The sequence below is a fragment of the Tenrec ecaudatus genome, chromosome 6 (genome assembly GCF_050624435.1).
Source record: "Tenrec ecaudatus isolate mTenEca1 chromosome 6, mTenEca1.hap1, whole genome shotgun sequence".
Taxonomy (NCBI): Eukaryota; Metazoa; Chordata; class Mammalia; order Afrosoricida; family Tenrecidae; genus Tenrec; species Tenrec ecaudatus.
The window spans coordinates 117260952-117283655 of record NC_134535.1 but is presented as its reverse complement, the minus strand read 5'-3'; the positions used below and the strand labels follow the sequence as shown (position 1 = coordinate 117283655).

The window sequence follows — 22704 nt, the reverse complement described above, 5'->3', positions numbered from 1 at the left end:
CATAGACAGGGAGAAGATCTTTAGCAATGACACATCAGACAAAGGGCTTATCATTAAAATCTACAATACCCTGCTAGCCTACAATGAACCCCTTGAGGAAGTGGTCAAAGGACCTGAACAGAAGTTTCACTACGAAGGAGAACTGAATAGCCAATAAACATTTTAAAATGTTCCCAATAATTAGCCATCAGAGAAATGCAAATTAAAATAACTATGAGATACCACCTAACACCCTTGAGGATAACCCAGTCCAAAAAACTCAGAGAGCAACAAATGTTGGAGGGGATGTGTCGAGATAGGAACTCTCATCCACTGCTGGTGGCTGTGTAGATATGTGCAGCCTCTGGAAAGTCATCTGGGGATATCTAAAGCAAATGAAAATTGAGTTACCTTATGACCCAGCGATCCCCCTACTAGGCATCTACCCAGAAGAAATAGACCACAACCAGTCATCTGAGCTCCAATGTTTATTGTGGCATAATTCACAATCACAAATAATTGGAAACAACCTAAATTTCCATAGATAGGTGAGTTAATTAGAGAACTCTGGTGTGTACACACAATGGAGTACTATGCATCCCTAAAAAAAACAGTGATGAACACATGAAGTATATTGTTTCATGGGACAAGTTAGAGGAAATCATGCTAAACGAAGTTAGCCAAGCACAAAAGGACAAGTACAACATGAGTTCGCTGAGGTACGTTCCATCGGCAAAGTGGGTACAGAAGAAAAGCTACTTAATATATAATTTATGGGTTAAGGGACAGGCAGTCGGGCAGGGGACAGACCAAGACCAAGGATGCATACAACATCCCATCATAAAGAAGGGGAGAAGGCAGGGGCAGGGGGTGGGAAAAGGTGGCGGCAGTGGGGGTGTGGGAAACTAATCCACCTACAGGGAGAGTGTTGTTTAATGTCTCCACATGAAAGGAAGTGAGAGTGTAGACAATCAAAGCATGCCAAGCCGTGAGGGCATATCACCTCATGGAACAACCCATCAACAGAGAGAATTACAGGTCTGGCCCCAATTAGAGCTATGCTGACCGCCTCCCTAGAGGAGTGTGCTACAGAGGACAACAGTGAAGCTACAGGCTGGGAAGAGGGGCCAACCTGTCCTGCCCACGTGAGGATGACGTCCCTGTTCGGAGCAGCTAAGGCACAGCTTGGGACATGGTATCCATGTACTGGAGCATAGCCCTACAGTGGACATTACTGGGAACAGAGTGCAGGGAGTGAGTCTGGTCTGACACCCTCCCCCTACACACACACACACGCACACACACACACACACACACGCACATACACACGCACACACATGCACGCACGCACGCACACATGCACACACATGCACGCACGCACACACACACACAGTGGGGCAAATCAAGAAGGGAACATAACAGGCCAGCAGTGGGAGCAAAGTCACAAGTTCCCCGAGGAATCTCGAAATAGAATTCAGACTCAGAGGGGCAGTGTCCGGAGCCCTGCCAGACTGGTGTAGAGATCGTCATAAAGGTCAGTGCACAGACTTGGAACTATGTATAGGGTTTTTGTTGTTTGTTCATTTGTGCTTAGTATTCCTTGTTTTTATTTTGTCTATCTATATAAGATAGGCATGAGAAGCAAGGCCAAGGAGAAAACAATCAGGCTGAAGGTTCTGGGGGAACTTGGGGGAGGAGGAGGGAAGGGGAAGGGAGCAGTGAGCAAATAACATCATGGACAGGGGAACAATCTAAAATCGATGGTGAGCGGGGGAAGAGGTCCTAGTGATGTTGGAGCAACCATAATCTAGCCAGGAGGAATTACTGAGAGGCAAATGAGGTATGAGTGTTACAGGGGGACAAGAGGAAGGTATAAGGAAATAGAGGAGAGAATTAGGAAGCAAAACCATTCATAGGAGTATAAACATAGACATGTACATTTTAAAATATATTAATGCATAAAAATATGGGTATTGGACTATGTAGATATATTTATATGGCAATACAATGAGGTAGTGGATGGACTCTGGCTTCTACTTAACTATTCCCTCAACACAAGAACACTTTGTTTTAACAAAGTGGCACTGGGTGATGACCACCTCCCCTACAAGATCACTGAAGACAAACTGGATATATAAGCAAATGTGGTGAAGAAAGCAGATGGTGCCCAGCTATTAAAAGATATAGTATCTGAGGTCTTAAAAGCTTGATGTCAAACCAGTGACTATCTAATAGGGAATCAACAAAGTCCACATGGTAGAAGCACATCAGCCTGTGTAATCATGCATTGTCAACAGGAGCAGGCATTCCAAAAATAGACAATCTCATCAAGGTGATGGAGAGGGGTCAAAGTGGAGACCCAGAGTTCATGCATAGATAATTGGACATTGCCATACAGAAGGGCTGCATAATAGAGAACATATATCCAGGGGGAAGTTTCACATGGACAAAACACACACCACTCCTCTAGTTCTTTAATCCTTTCTCCCCCAACTATTAGGATCTCAGCCTTATCTCACACATCCCGCAAGACTAGTGTCCATACATTGATGCAGACTAGAGCTGTCATTATACAGAACTCAGGATGGACAAACCCCCCAGAAACAGTTTTGCGAGTAGCAATTCCAGGAGGGGAGGGGAAGGGAAGAGGAGGAAGGTGGGAAAGGGGGAATGGATAGCAATGATGACAGAATAACCCCCCTCAAGAGGGACAAATACAAGAGAGCAGGCGAAGAGATAAAATGGGCAGTGTAAGATATATAGAAATAAGAATAACAATCCATAATATGTTAAGGGTTCTCAGGGGTGGCAGGATGGGGGAAGGAGGGAGAAAAGAGAGGGCTGACATCAGTGGACTCAAGAAGAAAGATAATGTTTAGAAATTGTTGATGCCAACAATTGTACATTTCCACTTGATATAATGGGTGTATGGATCATTTTAATAGATTTAAGAGCCCCCCAAAAACTTATTTATTAAATAAAAATAAATGTAAGGGAGTACTTGAGTGGTGCAAATGCTGATATGCTTGACTAGGAACTGAAAGGCTGGATATCTGAATTCAGTCAGAGGCACTTGAGAACAAACACTTGGAGACCTACTTTTGAAAAATCAGCCATTGCAAAGCCATGGAGCACAGTTCTGCTGAAACACATGTGGGTCATCATGAGCAGGTGTTGACCCAACAGCAACTGGTTTTTTTATTTTCTCCTAAATGTAAGACTGACTCTCTGTAGCAGGACCTCCTCCTGGCTTCTTAGTCTGTCATTGCACTCTGATGTCCTGAAGTTACAGACGTGGTGCAGTCATGCTGGTCTAAAGGCCAACACATTGGCCAGTAGTAAGAGTTCTGTTAGAGACCCTGCTATTGAAATATGCTGTATTTTGTTGATCTGAGCTCACATTTCTTGAGTGAGAATGAGTAAAACTAATTGCTCATTTTAGAATTTGGGGCCCCCATAGGAGAATAATTACCTTGATTTTGACACAGAAAATAAAAACACACAGAGAGAGCTTACCGATATTTGATCTTTGGAGGATGAGGTATTTAGTCTGGAACCTTCAGGAGGCAATGTCAGTACAAGGACATTTTTCATATACTCAGGGGCTGTGACAGTCTCATTAAAGTAATTGTTACTGTTAAAAAAAATAAAGATCTCATGAAAATTAAGGCCCTTCAAAATTAGATATGTATCTTCTAATAGTTCTCAAAAACGATGGCATCAGTCGAAAACAATAATTATTTTTTAGTTTCACAACCGACAAAACTTTCAACTTCCTTGCAATAGGTTATTTCTTCTATATTTGCTAGGTTGAATAAGAGAACTTAGACAAATGGAATGGAAGAATATATATATATATATATATATATATATATATATATATATATATATATATATATATATATATATATATATATTCTAGGGTCAAAAGGGACATCATATGAAAAGATATTACATTTTAACCCAACTACATCTGCCATAATCAACTTTAAACAGGGTTTGCAGTCTGATAACAAGACTATTCATATCTTTCAACTATGGCCAGAGGGGATCCACCCAAGGCTGAATCCATGTGAGGACCCCACAAATAGATTTTGAGCTTCCACTGTCACCCATAGCTTTCTGCAAACCAGGTGTTCACAATTTTTTTAACAATTTATTGGGGCTCATACAATTCTTATCACAGTTCATACATACATCAGTTGTATAAAGCACATCTGTACAGTCTTTGCCCTAATCATTTTTTCTCCTCTTTTCTTTTTTTACATTTTATTAGGGACTCATACAACTCTTATCACAATCCATACATATACATACATCAATTGTATAAAGCACATCCATACATTCCCTGCCCCAATCATTCTCAAAGCATTTGCTCTCCACTTAAGCCCCTTGCATCAGGTCCTCTTTTTTTTTCCCCTCCCTCCCACAATTTAAGCACCGATTCTTGGCATGGATTTTATTATTTACAATCCTTGGATCACACAGGCTGGTGTTCATCTTCCATGTCAACTTAGTAGATGCCCCATTTAGATGGCTGCTTGTTTGAAGACAAGCCTTTAAGATCCCAGATGCTATTCTTTCTGATAGCCAGGCACCATCTATTTTCTTCACCACACGTTGCCATTACACCATAACTTCAGTGATTTCTTCATGAAGGTGAGCATCAAGAAGGGCCATGTCCTAAGAACTAACTGGATTGGGGATAGAATTAACTGCAAACCCCAAATGCATTCAGACCTCTATGGTTTACATATGTCTCTGGTTCACCTTAGAGACATAACTGTAATTTTATGTGAGAGAACATTATAAATCATCCCCCTGGGGCATAATGAAATTCTATTGATATCATCATTAATTTAGCCAATTGTATAGAATTTAAAACACAATGGAGAAAAGTAATTATATAAATATAGAACAACTATGAACCACAATAAAGGATTGCTGATTTGTACACATTAAACTATTCGGTAACTGGGCATTAACACAAACAATAGGGTTGGTGGTTGGTGATAGGGCTAGACCTTCAGTAATATTCATTTACAACAGCAGAGCCATGCCACAAGATTAATTTATGTCATAATGAAGCAAGGAGGGCATTAAAAATATTAAGGACATGGTAGTTCCTGGCTACTCCTCACTGGGCACACTCAAGACAAGAGATGTAAACCAAAGTTCAGCATCTGCCCATTCTATGCCCTTGGGTTAGTTCCAGCCTTAAGTCCAAGGGCTACAGGTGAGTATCAGGTCAAGTCCAGTTCATTTAGAGGTGTTTCCACATGGACTCTGTCTGATGTGGTTTATGAATATTATAGATAGTTTAAATACAAGTAAGGGGCATCCAAGGTGAACAGGTTTCAGCAGACCTTCCAGACTATGACGAGATGACACAAAAGGAATAGGCTGTCCATTTCCATGGGATTAGTTACTGACATCCTTATAAAGAGCAGTGGACATTGTCAGAGACAGTGCCAAAAAATGAACTGCTCACGTTGGAAGGCCGTCAAAATAGACTGAGTAGGAGCTGCCTCCTCAAAGTAGAGTGGGTTCTAATGAAGTGTATGGAGTAAGATTTCCAGCCTTTATTTGTTAATGAAATATGACTAAAAGTGAGAAGAAACAGCTGTAAATATCCATCAATAATTGGAGAGTGGAAGGTATGAAATATGAATCCAGAAAAACTAGAAGTCATCAGAAGTGATATGCTGTTGTTAGGTGCCATGGAGTTGGCTCCAACCTACAGCGACCCTATGTGCAATAGACGGACACACAGCACGGTTCCGCACCTTCTTCACATCTGTTCCCAGGCCTGAGCCCATTGAGACAGGACTTTGGCAATTCATCTCATCAAGGGTCTTCCCCTTTCTTGCTGTCCCTCCTCTTTACCAAACATGATGTCCTTCTCCAGGGACTGGTGTCTCCTGACAATTTGTCCAAAGTACGTAAGACAAAGTCTTACCATCCTTGCCTCTAAGGAGTGCTCTGCCTTTACTTCTTCCAATACAGATCGGTTTGTCCTTTTAGCAGTCCGTAGTACTTTCAATATTCTTCTCCAGAACCACAATTCAAATGCAAGGTAAATAAATAAATAAAGTGGAATGGAATGCATAAAGATCAATGCCTTAGGCATTGTTGTTCTTCAGTGGCATTGAGTTGGTTCCGCCCCTTGAAGCCCTATGTACAACAGAGCCAAATATTGCCCAGCCCTGTATGGCCCTCCCAAGTGCTGTTATATTTGAGTCCACTGTTGCAGCTACTGTGTCAATGCATCACGTTGGAGGTCTTTCTCTTTTTTGCTGTCCCCCTACTTCGTCAGGTACAATGTCCTTTTCCAGGACTCTCTCTCTTCTCATAACATATCCAAAGTCACTGAGATGAAGTCTTACTATATTTGCTTCTAAGAAGCATTCTGACCATAATTCTTCCAAGACAGACTTGATTATTCTTCTTATAATGCTTTTAATATTCTTTTCCAGCATCATAATTCAACTGCATCAGTTAATTCCCCCCCCCCCCGCAATTTTTATTGTACAACTTTTACATGCATATGATGTGACTGAAAATACAACTTGGGTCAGATATACCATAGCCTTCACAGTAACATCTTTGCTTTTCAACACTTAAGGAGACCTTGAAGAGCAGATTTGCTCAATATAATGTGGTATTTGATATCTTGACAGCTGTTTCCATGAGCAATGATTGTGATCCAAGCAAAATTAAATCTTTGGCCATGTTTGATGTTAAATCTTTCTGTTTGATATTATAACTCACTGTCTCTGCACATTTCATTATAATACTTTACTTTGTTTTCTCAAGCTACCTTTTTAAGTTTTCTGTTCAGCTCTTTGATCTCATTATTTCTTCTTATTGTTCTAGCTACTGAATATTTAAGAGCAAATTTCAGTCTTTCCTAATATCCATTTTGGGCTTATCTCTCTTTCCTTTTGTTTTAATGACTTTTTTCTCTCTTCCTGTCTGATGCTTTTATGCCATCCCATAACTCATCAGATCTTTAATTATTAATGTTTAAACAATCAAATCTGTTCTTGAAATGTTCTAAAATGTTCCAGTGGGGTATACTCAAGGTTATATTTTGGATCTCATGGACTTGTTCTAAATTTCTTTCGCTTTAACCTAAACGTGTATAAGCAGGTGTTGAGTTGTTCCACAGTCAGATCCTGGACTCATGTTGGCTGATGATGTGTGGCTTCTCGATTATCTCTTCCCACAGATGTAGTCAGTGTAATTCCTGTGTATTTTATCTGGTGTGGTTCTGTTGCTGTTTGTGTTATTGAAAAGGTTTATTTGAAATGAAGTCATTGGCCTTACAAAATTCTATCGTTGGATTATAATTTTATTTCTGACACCAAGGTTATATTTTCCAAATACTGCTCCTTCCTCTTTGTTTCTATCAGTGCCCCTTGATTGCATGTTTCATCAATTTCATTCTGAAGATGCTGGTAGAATCTTTCATTTTCTTCATTATTAGCTTAGTGGTTGGTGTATAAATTTGAATAATAGTTGTATTAATTGAACTTCCTTGTAGGCATAGCAATATTATATGGTCATAGCACTGTACGTCAAGATCTAGAAATGTTCTTTTTGACAGTGAGTGAGATACCATTCCTCTTTTGTCATTTGTCATTCCTGGCCCAGTAAACCACACAACTGTCTGATTAAAAGTTACCTCTGCCAGTCCATTTTATCTCCCTAATGCCTATGAAATTTATGTTTATGCATTCTATTTCATTTTAACAACTTCCAATCTTCCTAGATTCATATTCCAAATATTAATGAATATTTGCAGCTGCCTATTCTTGTTTTCAGTGTGTGACACCAGCAAAGTTTTACTCCATCCGCATTATGTAGGTCACCTCTTCTTTGAGGAGGCAGCTCTTTCTCAGTCACAGTTTGATTGCCTTTCAATCTGAGAGTCTCATCTTCTATCTTTTTTTTTTCTCTCTGACAAAGTTTTGCTGCTATTCATAAAGTTTTCTGTGGTTAATCCCTCAGAAATGAGCAATCTACTCTCATCTTTTGAAATTTTGCAAGACCCATGACTATTCATTGCAAATACATTTTCCAACAGCATAAGTAGCAACTGTCCACATGAACCAACCAGGTGGAATACACAGGAATCATAGAACAATTCTGTAAGAAGAAGCAATAGAGAAAGAAACTCAATATCATTAGCCAAAACAAGGCCAGAAGCTCAGTGTGGAACATTCATCAGCTGTTCACAGGCAAGCCCAGGTTGAAGTTGAAGAAAATTAAAATAAGTCTACAAGAGAATGGCCAAGACTTCATCTCATGAAATTTGGGCTTCTTATCAGGAGAGACAAGTCCTGGAAAAAAGAGATATCATGCCTGGTAAAGTAGAAGGGCAGAGAAAATAGAACTCCAATCAGATGGCTTGACACAGGACCTACAAAAACGAGTTCAAATAATTGTGAGAGTGGCACAGGGCTTGGCAGTGCTTTTTCTGTTGTACAAAGAATCACCATGAGTCAGCGCTGTCTAGACAGCAACTAATAACAACAACAACCGTACGTGAAATTCTATTGTAACATATGATCTGACAACAAACAGGTAATGATTAATGATGCAGCCAGGTCGAGGATACTACATGATCTAGGCGATGGGGTAAGGGACACAGGGACCATCCATGGACACCTTCTTTAAGCTCAGTCTAACTTGAATGTTACCTCTACGCAGTCTGTCAGTGAAATCTTCCACCAGACTATATGATGAATGATAAAGGAATGGCTGTGGAAAAAGGCAGCTTCTAGTTGAGACCTTTCTCTTCTTACTTCCAAAGAAGGGATGATGAGAACATCACTGAGTGATGCTACAGAGGACAAACATTAATTGTCTAAGTCAGACTAATTTAACTAGAAATTTCCCTTTATTAAGTTGGCCACAGGGGAAAAAAATAAACCTTGGACCAAAAGTCCTTAACAATTGAAAGAGCAAATGTGATCTATATTGGCAGTAATACTGTTATTAGATTATCAGTTCATTTGCCATGGCCCAGACAAAGACATATATGAAAGTCAAGATAAATAACGCTTCAGAAACAGTAATGGGAGTAATGGTTCCCTGAAGGTACAGGAAGAGGGAGGGGAAGCGGGGAAGGCGAAGCTGAGAGCATTGATGACTGCAAAACCCCATTCAAGGGGAGCAAATGACAAAATTGTATGTGAATGGATATATTGGATGGTGTAAGAAACAGCAAATAATCATAATAGTTCCTGGGGGTTAGGGTGGGGGAGGAAGGGGATAAAAGGGAGCTATGATCTCCACTCTCACTGTCATTAAGTTGGTTCAGATGCATAGAAACCCTATATGACAGAACCTAATGACTCTTGTGGGTTTCTGACCTTTATGGCAGTGACATTCTCATCTCTCTCCTTCTGAATGATTGGTGGGTTCAAACCACTAACCTTGTGGCTAGCACCTCAAGGTGTAACCCACTATACCACCAGAGCTCCTTTTAAAACTTGACCGAGATGTAAAAAACCATAGCTGTATTTAAACATGGTATCAGCCACTGGAGATCCCCTCACAGAGGAGTCTAGAGGAAGAGATGAGTCAGTCAGGGTGCGAGGTAGCACCGATGAAGAATACAGCTTTCCTCCAGTTCCTATATGCTTCCTGTCCCCTACCCCCCCGCCCCCCCCCAACACACACAGCTATCATGATCTGAATTCTACCTTGCAAGTTTGGATAGAGCAGAGGTTGTACACTAGTGCATATAGGGAATCCAGGGTGGATGATACCTTCAGGACCAGGGGTGTGAGGGGCGATACTGGGAGAGTAGAGGGTGAGTGGGTTGGAAAGGGGGAACTGATTACAAGGATCTACATGTGACCTCCTCCCTGGGGGACAGACAACAAAAAAGGGGGGTGAAGGGAGACTCTGGATAGGGCAAGATATGACAAAATAATAATTTATAAATTATCAAGGGCTCATGAGGGAGGGGGGAGCGGGCAGGGAGGGGAAACAAGGGGACCTGATGCAAAGGGCTTAAGTGGAGAGCAAATGCTTCAAAAATGATTAGGGCAGGGAATGTACAGATGTGCATTATACAATTGATGTATGTATATGTATGGATTGTGATAAGAGTTGTATGAGCCCCTAAAAAATGTTTAAAAAAAAGAGATGTCAACAGTTGTAATGGATGAGGTTAGCATGAGGATGTGATGAAGAAAAGCTGAAAAGCTGGCTTGAGTATTATCTCCGTACAGAATCCCATAAGAAACTGGCCAAACAAGTGAAAAAAAAGAATATGCCTCGTGGAAATCCTTGAATTGTTTCCATTCTGAAAAAAAGAAAAACGGAAAGTTCTTGCAAATATTAAAAGATTGTACCTACTTGAATAGATCCACCAGAATGATGACGGTGTCCTCAGCCACGGGCCGGTCGCTTATGAGGGAACCGACTGTGTCTGGGGTACCACACATGACAAACACTGGAGGAGAGGGAGAAAGGCACTGAGAAATGCACAATGGTCTTCACATAAAGAAAACAAACGAGCTCCCTGAATTTGTATCCAGCATGTCCACGCTGCAAAACCAAGTCCTCAAATGCCATCTTTTCTTTTCTGCAGTTACAGAATGAGACTATAACTGTATGGGATTGAAACCATCTCGTCCATCTCCTTAATTTGACCAAGAGGTTGAAGCCTACAATCTAGAGGGTCACAAAGCTGGAGAAGGAACACACTAGCTTTCATATTCAAGTTCATGACTCCATGCTCATTCCATTACACTGTGTTGGAGGGTTTGCTCTAACCATTTCCAGAGATGAAACGTAATTGAAAAGGCTATAGTAAAAGTTAATATGAGAAGAAACCATGAAATCATTCTAAGCCATTTTCCTTGGACTTTGTCTGTAGCTTCTGAATTCAAAACTCAATCTTTGTGATTTCAGTGTTAGAAGCTAATCTAACAATATGCCAAGTGCTTGCTTTATTGCTAAAGGAAGTTGGGTGACACCTCATTCGATCTGTTTATGTTTCCATATCTTGGTGTCTATTTTCTAAGTGGTAGGTTCTTAACACAGCAAATGCTTGATAAGGGCATTAGCTAATGCTTTGAGTGGTGTTGGAAAATCCTGCTCAGCAGGCATCTTCTACCAACAATCTACAGATCTCCCCAACAATGAAAACTATGGAGTAATGATGACTCGTAAGCAGGTGGTAATCAGGAGGAAGAAACTGGTAAAAAGAAAATATCTCCATGTCTTCTTACCATTGCTTTTCCTGTTTGAATCCTTTAAAGTGTCCTGAAACTGCTCATCTCGTCTCAACATATCCTTAAAGTCCAGTTCCTGAGAAAAATAAGAAACTCCAGCCTCAAGAGCATTGAGGTACCTGAGACAAGGAAAGAGAATCTCTAAGGAACTAATTAAACTTTCTCACAATATCTGTACCTTTCACGCGGTGTTTGCAGATCTTTCCTAGGACCTGCTTGTTTATCTAACATTCATTTCCATTATTAATGCAACAAATAGTACACACTATAATGTGTATGTATGTGTATATATATATAATGTATCTATCATGTTATATAGTATATACATGCAGTGTAGTATATACCAACTATTTTAATTTAATATGTATATATTTTATATTAAAATGTATATTATTATATATCATATAAATTTGAAATATATGTCCATTATAATGGTTTCCTAATATTTGCAGAAAGAAAGCTCTGCTCTGTCCTCTAAGTCAGCTCCATTAACACATGAAAGTTGAAAATTTTGAATCTATATTATAAAATTCAAAATTGATAGAACTAATTTCGGTTTTGTGTGAAATGGACTTTTGTATGTTCTAAATCAGTGGTTCTCAACCTGTGGGTTGTGACCCCTTGGGGAGGGGGCGGGTTAAACAACCCTTTCACAGGGGTCGCCTAAGACCTCAGAAAACACATATTGCTGGTCTTAGGAACCGAGACACTGCTCCTCTATCTGTCTCCAGGCAGGTCCACCCACACGCAGATATGCCCACCTATGAGTACCCAGGGTGAAGACCGTTACCCATGCTACATCATGCCTCAAGACAAAATTTCATTTATTTGTAATTAGAAATAAATATCTCACAATATATAATTACATATTGTTTTGTGGTTCATCATGATGCTTTAATGATGTTCAATTTGTAACAATGAAAATAAATCCTGCATATCAGATATTTACATTACAATTCATAAGAGTAGCAAAATTAGAGTGATGAAGTAGCAACGAAAATAATTTTATGGTTGGGGGGGTCACCACAACATGAGGAAAAATATTAAAGGGTGGTGATGTTAGGAAGGTTGAGAACTACTGCTCTAAATTCTCTTTAGGAGAGAACTTGAGGTTGAGTCTGACAGCTCCCTAGGTACGAATTCCAAGTACTACTCCATCTCAGCCTTCTGCACCTTGAGTTGAAGTAGACTACAGAACTAAGCAGCATTCCTGGCTCTGGTAATCAAACCAAAAAGTGTCTCCTACTATGTTTGCTTGAGTTGAGTGAATGTTACAATGGTGCACATTGATTCTGTTCCCTCCCCGGGGTCCATTTTGTTTCTCTGAAAAGATGTGAGGGAAATTATCTCTAACTGGTTTCAAGTATAGGCAGCACACGCATTCTCTGATACATCATGCACAGTCACGTGAAAGCATTTAACTTCTGGTTTTTGTCTTTCTTATCAGTAAATTGGGTATTGCACTATTTCTATTTTCTTCAGAGTGTTTTCTGTTGGAAATCAATACAATTTATGTGAAAGTTTTATAACAGTTAAGGAAAGTGTTGTAAATTATTAAAGTTTCCTGATCTTTGTGGAAGAAAAGGCTCTGCTCCATTTTGTAAGCCAGTTACATTATCACACGAAAGATGAAATCTTTGAATCTATAACACAAAATCCAGAATTGATAGGACTAATTTCTTCCCATTTTGTAATGGATTTTTGTGTGCTCTAAGTTCAATGTAAAAGTGCTGGTTCTCATACTTAGATATTGTGCTTCCTTTGACCTGATTGTTTTTATTTGCCTATGAAGAGTGGATTTGTGGGCATTGTCATGACTTATAGACAGGATTTGCAGGTGAAAGGCGCATGTGATAATAATCAGGAAACTTTCATGAGTCTGTGACATCTTCCCATGTGAAGTGCCAGAAAAATATTAATACTCCTTCTTACCAGAAACAGTCCTCAGTGTCGGTGGTGTTCTTAAAAACATATGCAGTTTTCCAGGAAGACGTTTTGAATGGCAAAGATTCGTTCTTCCAAAAATTAACCAAAAAGTACATCAGTTTCCGAGCTGGAGACATCAGCCTGGTTAACGTTTCTTTGTAGTCACATGACAATCCAAAACTTCCTGCTGAAATCATTGGGTAGTCCAAGTCTGTGTCAAGGCTGGGTGAACAGGTGAGAGAGAAATTGATATCAGAAATAGTCTCACTAATACAAATAAGAGTTTCCTAAACTGCTTCAGAAGGTGTGCATCAATTGTAATAAGAAAATAGGGCTATTCAAATGGTTTTTATCACTGATATAAATGTCCTCCCACATAGATACATTTTAAGACAGCAATGATGAAGTGTATACTATGTTCCAAGTACACTTTTGTCATTTTCATGAATATGTGACTTGGTTACTTTGATTTGTACTAAAATGGTTTATCATTAAGGTAAACATGTGGACTTTGGGCTACTGGCTTAAGAAACTAAAGAATGGGTCATTCTAGCTACCATACTTATAAAGCCAGAAAGATGCCTTCTATTTATCCCCCTATATACCTTACCTTACTTCTGGTTCTTCTCTGAGCTACCTTTGAGACCGACATAAACTGAGACTCTGCTTCTCTTCGTCAGTACAAGAATCTTCTTGAAGTTCTTTAAACACATCAAGTTCAATGCTGGAGTTGACAAATGCCAATAATGATGTTTTCTGCATCTCTATTGATGCTCACTCATTCATCGGGTCTTTTTTTTTTTTGGTGCAAGAACATTTTAATGTTAAGCTCCTGACAACATAACACGTTATGCATAGGTGCGTCCAGTAATGCATACAAGCAAATATACCAAGGAAAATCAATTCCAAAATGTTTGCAGTGGTGAATGCTGAGAAGAAATGAACTTTACATCTAAATGGTCCTCAATTCTATTGCATCAATTGGAAAACTGAGTCCCAGAACCTCCCTTCATATTTCAGGACAAAATGTTGCGGCTCAGTTTGATTTTCTGCAGTGACAACCGTTGAAGCGCCCTCTTCCCCCCAAACAAGAAAACCAAAGGCGTGGTCCTCAGTGCTCAAGATCTAATTCAGGCAAGCAGACTGAGAGAGCCAAATGATTCAAGCAAGCAGTGCTCTAGAAGGAAACACTGGGTACGATGGGGAGGAAGCTTAGGCATCAGCCCCCCCTCTGCCCTTCAGGGTTTCTCAGACCTGGAGGTGCCAGGCTGTCAAGATGGCGTTTCACCAGGCTAAGTTGTTCCAGGAAACAGTTGTTGGAAACTCGCAACGCAAAAATGTCTTCTTCACTCCATCTGACAGTCAGGACGCTGCCCTGAAGCGTCAACTGCATATCAATCTCTTCTTGGCAGGTTGGCGAAGCGAAGGTCAGGATATGTAGAGCATCCTCTGCCTCCAGAGGAGTCCGTAATGGAACAGCGATTGTGATTTCGAGATTTCGGTTTGCTGGACCTCCAGGTGCAGGCACCGGATCTCCGACCGGCTCTGGGGCAGCCTGGGGCTGCACTGTACCAGGAGCGGGAGGGTCGGCTGTGCCCACGGCCTCTTCACCACTCGGGCGCTCTGGACTCCCAGGTGCCACTTGGCCTCGGAGGGCAACCGAGTGCTCTTGACGGCCACTGCCAGGGCTACCAGTGTCATCCGATGGATACACCTGGAGCTACTTGCATCTTGGGGAACCTCAGGGCCCCTGGGCTCCTCTTGCTGGCTCCCACGGGCCCCATCCTGGCCTGCAGGCCCGCAGGCGACAGCAAGGCTGCCTTGGCCTCTGAGGCCTTCACGGCCACCTTGGTCATCGTTATCCTTGGCTCCACTGTGCCCACGCTGGCTCTCAGGGTGGCGGGTACCTTGGCTGCCAGCACCCTCGCTGGCTGAATCCCGGGCCCCTTCACGTTCTCCGCCACCTGAGGCCCACATGGTGCCTCCTGGACCTGCGACTCTCTGCTCTCCATTCATAGGGTCTTAAATGAAGTATCTCTCTATCCATCAGTGAACCTTTCCTGAGAACTAAGATTAGATCATTATTTGGGGTTCTGTTTAATATTTGCTTCCTCCATGAAGGCAGGGACCATGTCTGGCTTGCTCACCTTCGTGTCTCCACCACCTGGGTCACATGTAAATGAAAAACAGCATTCCATGCTACCTTCAGTGCTTCCTTGAAAGATGTTCCTGGGTGTCCTACTTGCATTTCAAACCCAACATGTTCACACTCAAGCTTCTCTTTTATCTTAGAAAACTGCTTCTTCTGCTAACTTCCCCGTTTTTTTTAATGTTTGGAGAACTCAAAGCCTTGTTTGACCCAAGATGATCTATTTACTCAGGGGAAGATTGACACCAAATGGGAAGGGTTCGGCTGGGGAAATGGTAATCTGGCAGGAAAAAAAGCCATGCAAAGTTCTTTGAGTGAAATGCATGGAGAGAATGAGGGTGGGTCCTTTTCTTGAAGCCAGAGAAGATGTTCTTCCTAGAATACAGTGAAAGCTTTTTCTAAATGGTAAGCATTGTGAAAAGAGCTTTAGTAGTTTATTTATCTCATCCTCAAATAACCACATGAAGTTGGCACCGTGATCCTTTCCCTCCCTGTTTAGACCAGAAGGTAGAACAGAGTCTTAATATCCTCTTGCCCTGCCCGATCCGTTGGGTTTCTCTTCACTGTGCTCCTAGTTCCTGCTGCCGCTGCTAGCTCTGGAGACCCTTCTAGATCTTGACAAATGCCGGGGAAGAACCGCCATCCTCACGGTTCTCACGCTTCTCAATGGCTTCCTCTGAGGTGCCTCTGGGTAGATGCAAACTCTGCAGTCTTGTGATTAGCAGCTGAGCACGTTGTCTCAGGGCCCTCTTGTCTACTTAACTCCTCAAATTATCCAAGTTCACTGTATTCCCTATTATCTGCCAAGACTCTGGCTGATTTAGCATATCATGCTACCTCTCAGGTTCAGGTGTTAATGATTAAACCTGAACTTCTACTGTAATTTACCCTACACTGAGCAAAGGTAGAAGTTTATGGATAAGTGAATGGCAGTCACAGAGAGACGGCACAATACAAGGGACTCAGCACCCTGATTTTGTTACTTTGAGAAGACTGGTGTTTTATAAATAATTAAGTAGCCATGTCACTTCTTGACTTCAATTCACAGCAACATTAATACAACAGCAAGAGAACTTACTACATCTGGAAGGTGGAATATGTACACGAGGGCCCCATGAGAACACAACCCATCTGTTTGTCTCCCTGTAAAGGAAAAATATAAAATAAAAGTTAATCAATGGGCCCAAAATAAAGAAAACAAAGTGTCTAGGGGGAAAATTCCTAGAAGGTTACATATGGGAGGTCCCAAAATATTAGAATGAAAAGTAGAAAGAAGCAAGATAGGGTGTTTTCCACTGGGAAACTGCCTAAGGAGCAAGGAAGTCTGAGACAGGAGATGCTGTCAGCTGAAGGGCACAGGGGTCCACTGAAGGTGGTTGACTGCAGTGAACTGGGAGCCTGTGTCAAGATAGAACATGCAGGGCTTGAAGAGGGACTAGCAGACTGCACCATCAGGAGCATCTGTGTGATAAGAGTTGTATGAGCCCCCAGTAAAATGATTTTTAAAAAGAAAAGAAATAAAAACCAAATATCTTTTTAAAAAAGTGTCGGTAAGCCATAGAGTGAGGAGACCATAGCTGGAGGGGACAGCAAGATTAGGTTTGAGAAAGAACATAAAAAAGATGATGACAGCCTATGTACAGATGTGTTTGATAAAATGGATATATGTATGGATTGTGATAAGAGCTGTAAGAGCCCCCAATAAAATAAACATTTTTAAAAGTAGGGCTAAAGTGATAACAGGTAATGCAATTGATTGGGTGAATAATTATCTCATTTTCTACTATTTCACCCAGGGAACCCTAACTAGCCCATCCCATTCCTGACTGTGGAGAACCACATTATAACTCCCTCTGGGGAGAGAGAGAGAGAGAGAGAGCGAGAGAGCGAGAGAGCATATACTCTTAGAATAGTAAAGTGGAGTTTATTAAACTGCTCTTGCCTACTCTCACCTTCCAAGATTAAGAATCACGGCGCTAATGAGCTACATGGGTGTGTGTCCTATCTGGTCTGTGTGATGGGCTTAATTAGAGTTTAGGGTCATAACTCGACTCTTCTGCTTCTCTAAGAACCTTTCCTTAGGTTTCTGTAGCAAAGATGAATATAGATAATTAATATATATTAATTACACATATATATATTAATTACATGTGATTAATTCGAAACCACCAGCTGCACGGAAGGAGGAGGAGGCTTTCGTCCATAAAAATGTATACTCTCAGAAACTCACAGGGTCAAATCTACCCTGTCCTGTAGAGTGGCTATGAGTCAGAATCCATTCCATGACAGCGAATTTTTAAAAATACTACCATCAAGTTGATTCCCACTCATGGTGACTCCTCCTGGGTCAGAACATAGCTGCATTCTTCAGGGATTTCAATGATTAATTTTTTGGGGGAAAGAACATCACAATACCTTTTCTGCCAATCCTTCTTGGTGGATTCACACTGCCAACCTTTCGCTTAGCAGCTGAGCAGTTAGCTACCTGCACCACCCCTTACCTTCTTCTGTTGTAAGGGAGTCATCTAACACACGTAATGGTCTCTCAAGAGTTTATAATCCTGTCTAACGCCACAAAGCTCTAGTTGGGATTGAGCTTGTCGGCAAGAATCTTCCTCTTTCTACTTGTGACATTATGGTTACCAGTTTACAGTTAGGTTTCAAATTCATCCCTTGAGCAATTAATCGGTGATCAAATATTTGGTAATGACTTAAAATAGAGATCTCTGGGGCAGGGCCTTGAAACAACGTTTGTTGTTGTGTGTATTAATAACGGAAACAAAACCACCATTGGATAGCTCATAGCTAAGGTTTTTCCTGCTTCCTGGAGTCTGATAAGGGCCTTTGTTGCTCGGAAACTATTAGGCAGATGAATCCCTCAAGCTATTCACCTGCACAGCTAGAGATAAAGGTGAGAGATGGGGACGATAAGTCAGCGCACATTTCAGTCTGGTTCTGTCCTCTGTGTGGAGACTGAATGAACCGTTGGCAAAGGCAGACTTACTGAAAATTGCCTGAGTAGGTCCAGGCCTTCACAGGTGCTACTCCTGCAGTCACTTGACTTGTAAATCCAATTATCTGCATAGACAAAACTAGCATTCACCGTCACATTGAAACCTGTAATCCAGAAGGAAAAGAAAACAGGAGACTAGCATTATTTGTTCTAATTATACCAGCCATGAGATTTATTTCTTGCCAATTGATCATGGGGGAAAATTGTTTTCATTTTGAGATCTAGACATAGAATTCTGAGTTCTTGCATTTCTCTAAGTTACCTGTCTCTTTTACTTTCTTTTCCCTACCATCTCTATTTTTCTCTTTAGGCAATTTTATTGATGTCTCATTTACCTATTTTAGAATTCCCTCATGTTATGTCTGTAATTGAATGATACTTAGAAAATAAATAGAATTGAACCACCATCACCACAATCCAGTTGTAGGACATTTGTACTTGTTTTTCAACATCGTGTTTGTAGGTGTACCTTGTTTTTATAACCCAAATTCATCCAGGTTTCTACACAGGAGCATCAGGAAAGCAAAAATCTGATCATTAGGATATCTGGTTTTATATATGTTCCCAAGGTGCTTGCTCTGTTTGCTGCCAATGTGTACAAGGCCACGGTCTCCTGGGTATCTTATCTTTACTCATTCATCCAACAAATGTTTCCGTTCCTGCTGTGTGTCAGACCCGCTTCTTGGTGCTTATGATACACCACTGAACACTTCTGCTTTCATGGAGCTTACATGACAATTGGAGAATAAGACAAAAAGATACGGAGGCACTGTTTTAGGTCATGTGTCATGGTCTTAAGCAGAGCTGGGACTTGAATGAAGTGAGAGAATGAGGGATGCAGATGTCAGGTTCTACTCACAAGGAACAATGAGGGCTCAGATACTGGAAAGAATTTCTCTGGGAAAGCTTCAAGAGCCACAATGAGGCCAGTGTGGTGAAGGAAAAGTGAGCCAGAGTTAGTATGGGCAGGAGAAAGGCTCAAGAGGTACCATCTCTTGTTTGGTCATATAGGCCTTAAAAGGACTTTGGGTTGATTCTGCAATGGAATTCTCTGGCCATCATTTCTATCAAGGCAAATAAAGTATGAAACACAGGGAACTCAGGACAGATAAACCCTCAGGACTGCTATTGAGAGTGGAGATACCGGAAGGGGAAGGTGGGGGGAGAAACGGGGAACCTATCACAATGACCTACATATAACCCCCTCTCTGGGGATGGACAACAGAAAAGTGGGTGAAGGGAGACATCGATCAGTGTAAGATATGAAAAAATAATAATTTATAAATTATCAAGGGTTGATGAGGGAGGGAGAGTGGGGAAGGAGGGGGAAATGAGGAGCTGATACCAAGGGCTCAAGTAGAAAGAAGAGGTTTTGAAAATGACGATGGCAACAAATGTACAAAGTAAATAAATAATGAAGGCAAGAATGATAACAGGAAGACTAGTTTGGAGGCTAGCTGGCTAGGAGGATAATTAATAAGCAGGTTAGCCTGGACTAGGATATCTGAAGCACAAACTAAATGAATCAGAGAAAGACAGGGAGGGAGGGCAAAGGGAGGAAGGGAGCAAGGAAGGAGAGGCTGGGTTTTGTTTTAGAATCCCCCACAGCATCGAACTGAACCAGGAGGGTGGGGACACTTTAAGTCCATAGGACATGGACCTCAGGGAGGTGATGTTCTCAGACTTTAAAAAAAAAAAGTATTTTTCATCATATTGTTTTCCATCGAATCTTATCTGTTCTTTGAGATACAGAAAGCTTTCCTAAAGTCTAGAAAATTATTGATCTCTTCTATTGGACATTTTTATAGCACTCAAATTCCTTATTTTCTTTAATTTCGCTCTTAGACATATGTATAACTGTTCCCAAACAGCAATGAGCATAATAACTCATTAAAACCATCTTCCCCCAAATCTGTTCTACTCATGTTTGGTATAGAATGAACATTCATCCAACAGTTTACCAAATCTGGTGTCTTTGTGTATTTTTCTATCTAGATGAAAACTCTCCATTTAGTCCATTCAACCATCTCACCATTAACAACTCTGTTTTACAAAAGAGATGAGTAAGACTTTGAATAAATAATTTACTCAATGTCATTGGACTAGAAAGTGACCGAGTTTGAGTTCAAACGTCTGTGTAGGTTGTCTGAGTTTAGAGGGCAAGATTTTAAACAATACACTCTGGTTAGTCTACGTGTCGTTGAGTTCATTTCAATTCCTAGTGACTTGATGAGTAGCAGAATAAGATAGAGCCCGTGCTGCTATCTTCTCACTATTGTGGCCATGTTCAAGTGCAATTGTTGCAGCCACTGTGCCAATCCATCCTGTCGCAGGCAGTCCTCTTTTTCACCGTCTGCTTTATTAAGCACGATGTATTTTCCAGGAACTGGTCTCGTCTGATAGGCTGGCCAAAATATGTGAGATGAGGTTTCACCATCCTGATTTCTTTCTTTCTTTCTTTCTTTCTTTCTTTCTTTCTTTCTTTCTTTCTTTCTTTCTTTCTTTCTTCCTTTTTTCTTAAATAATTTTATTGGGGGCTCTAACAGCTCTTATATCATCCATACATCAATTATATCAAGCACATTTGTGCATATGTTGCCATGATCATTTTCAGAGCATTTTCTTTCTAATTGAGACCTTGGTATCAGCTCCTCTTTTTTCCCACCCACATGAACCTTTGGAAAATTATAAATTATTGTTATTTTCTTATCTTACACCATCCACTGTCTCCCTTCATTCACATTTCTGTTGTTTCTCCCCCTTGGGGTGGGGTGGGGTTTTATAGGTTGATCATTGTGGTCAGTTTCCTCTTTCTCCCCCCATTTCATCCCTACCCTCACATGGTATCGCTACTCATTACTATTCCTGAGGGGTTAATCTGTCCTGGATTCCATGTGTCAAGGGTTTTTATCTATACCAATGTACCTGCTTTGGTTTAGCCAGATTTGTAAGTTAGAACTGGGTCATGATAGTGAGTGGGAGGAAGCACTAAAGAACTAGAGAAATGTGTTTTCCTGAGTGCTATACTGCACCCTGGCTGGCTCATCCCTTCCTTGTGACCCTTCTGTGAGGGAATGTCTAATTATCTGCAGATGGGCTTTGAATCTCCATTCCAACACTCCTCATTTACATCAACATGATTGTTTCAGCTCTTTCGATGCCTAAGACCTGATCCCATGGACACCTCATGATCACACAGACTGGTGTGATTTGTTCATGTGAGTTATGTCCCTTCCATGCTAGCTGTTTACTTGTTTAACTCCCAGCCATTAAGACCCCAGACACTATATTTTTTAGTAGCTAGCACCATTAGCTTTTTTCACCACATTTCCTTATGTACCCATTTTGTCTTCAGCAATCATTTAGGACAGGTGAGCATCACAGAATGCCAGGTTAGTAGAACAAAGAATTCTTGAGTACAGGTCCAATGTCCATCTGCTACCTCAATATATAGCATATAAATATATGTACACAGACCTATATCCCTCCCTATCATTGTATATGAATATAACTGCCTATATTTTCACCTCCATAAATGTCTTTTGACCACCTAATTCTTTCATCTATTTTCCTTTGACTTTTCTGCTGTCCCACTATCATGTTCAACATTCAGTTCTCTCTAAATTCCTCTTGACTACATTGCACTTGATCAAATTCCACCAGGCATTCTACACCCTCTTTGTCATTAATTTTAGATCTCTTGTTGTTCCCTTGCCCCTGAGTTTGTTGGTAACCCTGTTCCTTTTGCCCACCTCCTCCTCTCCCATGTCTCCCCAGAACCGTCAGTCTAGTTGTTTTCTCCTTGGGATTGTTTGTCCTGCCTATCTTACACAGAGAGACATAGAAAAGAGAGAAAGAGAGAGAGAGAGAGAGAGAGAGAGAGAGAGAGAGAGAGAGAGAGAGAGAGAAGGAGAAGGAGAAGGAGAAGGAGAAGGAGAAGAAGAAGAAGAAGAAGAAGAAGAAGAAGAAGAAGAAGAAGAAGAAGAAGAAGAAGAGAAGAGAAGAGAAGAGAAGAGAAGAGAAGAGAAGAGAAGAGAAGAGAAGAGAAGAGAAGAGAAGGGTGGGGGGAAGCCTATAAATAGTTCCAGGCCTGTCTGCTGACCCTTTTGTTTTCCCAATCAAGTCTGATTAGGTGCCAAGCCCTGTCCCCCACACCCCACTCAGAAGTCTATTTTCAGGATTCCTTGAAAATTTCCTTGCTCCCCTTTGCTACTCTGTTGCGCTCCCTTCGTGTTTTGCTCCAGTGGGGAGTGGGGGGGGGGGTTGTCAGATGGGGCACAATTCCCACACTGTATCTCTAGTGCTGCCCCGCCCCCCACCTCCACACCGTAGTGCTGTGGGTCAGTGAGGAACGTGGTGTATACTGGTGGGGTGGGTCCTAT

The 22704-nt window shown here is 41.1% G+C and overlaps 1 protein-coding gene across 1 annotated transcript in view; it reads right to left on the bottom strand.

Annotated features, from left to right (window-relative positions):
* The window catches only part of GUCY2C (guanylate cyclase 2C), a 91256-nt gene that overhangs the window by 60652 nt on the left and 7900 nt on the right, over positions 1-22704 (bottom strand). Inside the window, exons 2-7 of the mRNA XM_075553086.1 lie at positions 18314-18426; positions 16388-16452; positions 13167-13382; positions 11232-11353; positions 10354-10450; positions 3496-3613 (exon numbers count right to left, since the gene is read on the bottom strand). Coding sequence (XP_075409201.1) covers positions 3496-3613; positions 10354-10450; positions 11232-11353; positions 13167-13382; positions 16388-16452; positions 18314-18426 — 731 coding nt within the window. The remainder of the gene's footprint in view (positions 1-3495; positions 3614-10353; positions 10451-11231; positions 11354-13166; positions 13383-16387; positions 16453-18313; positions 18427-22704) is intronic.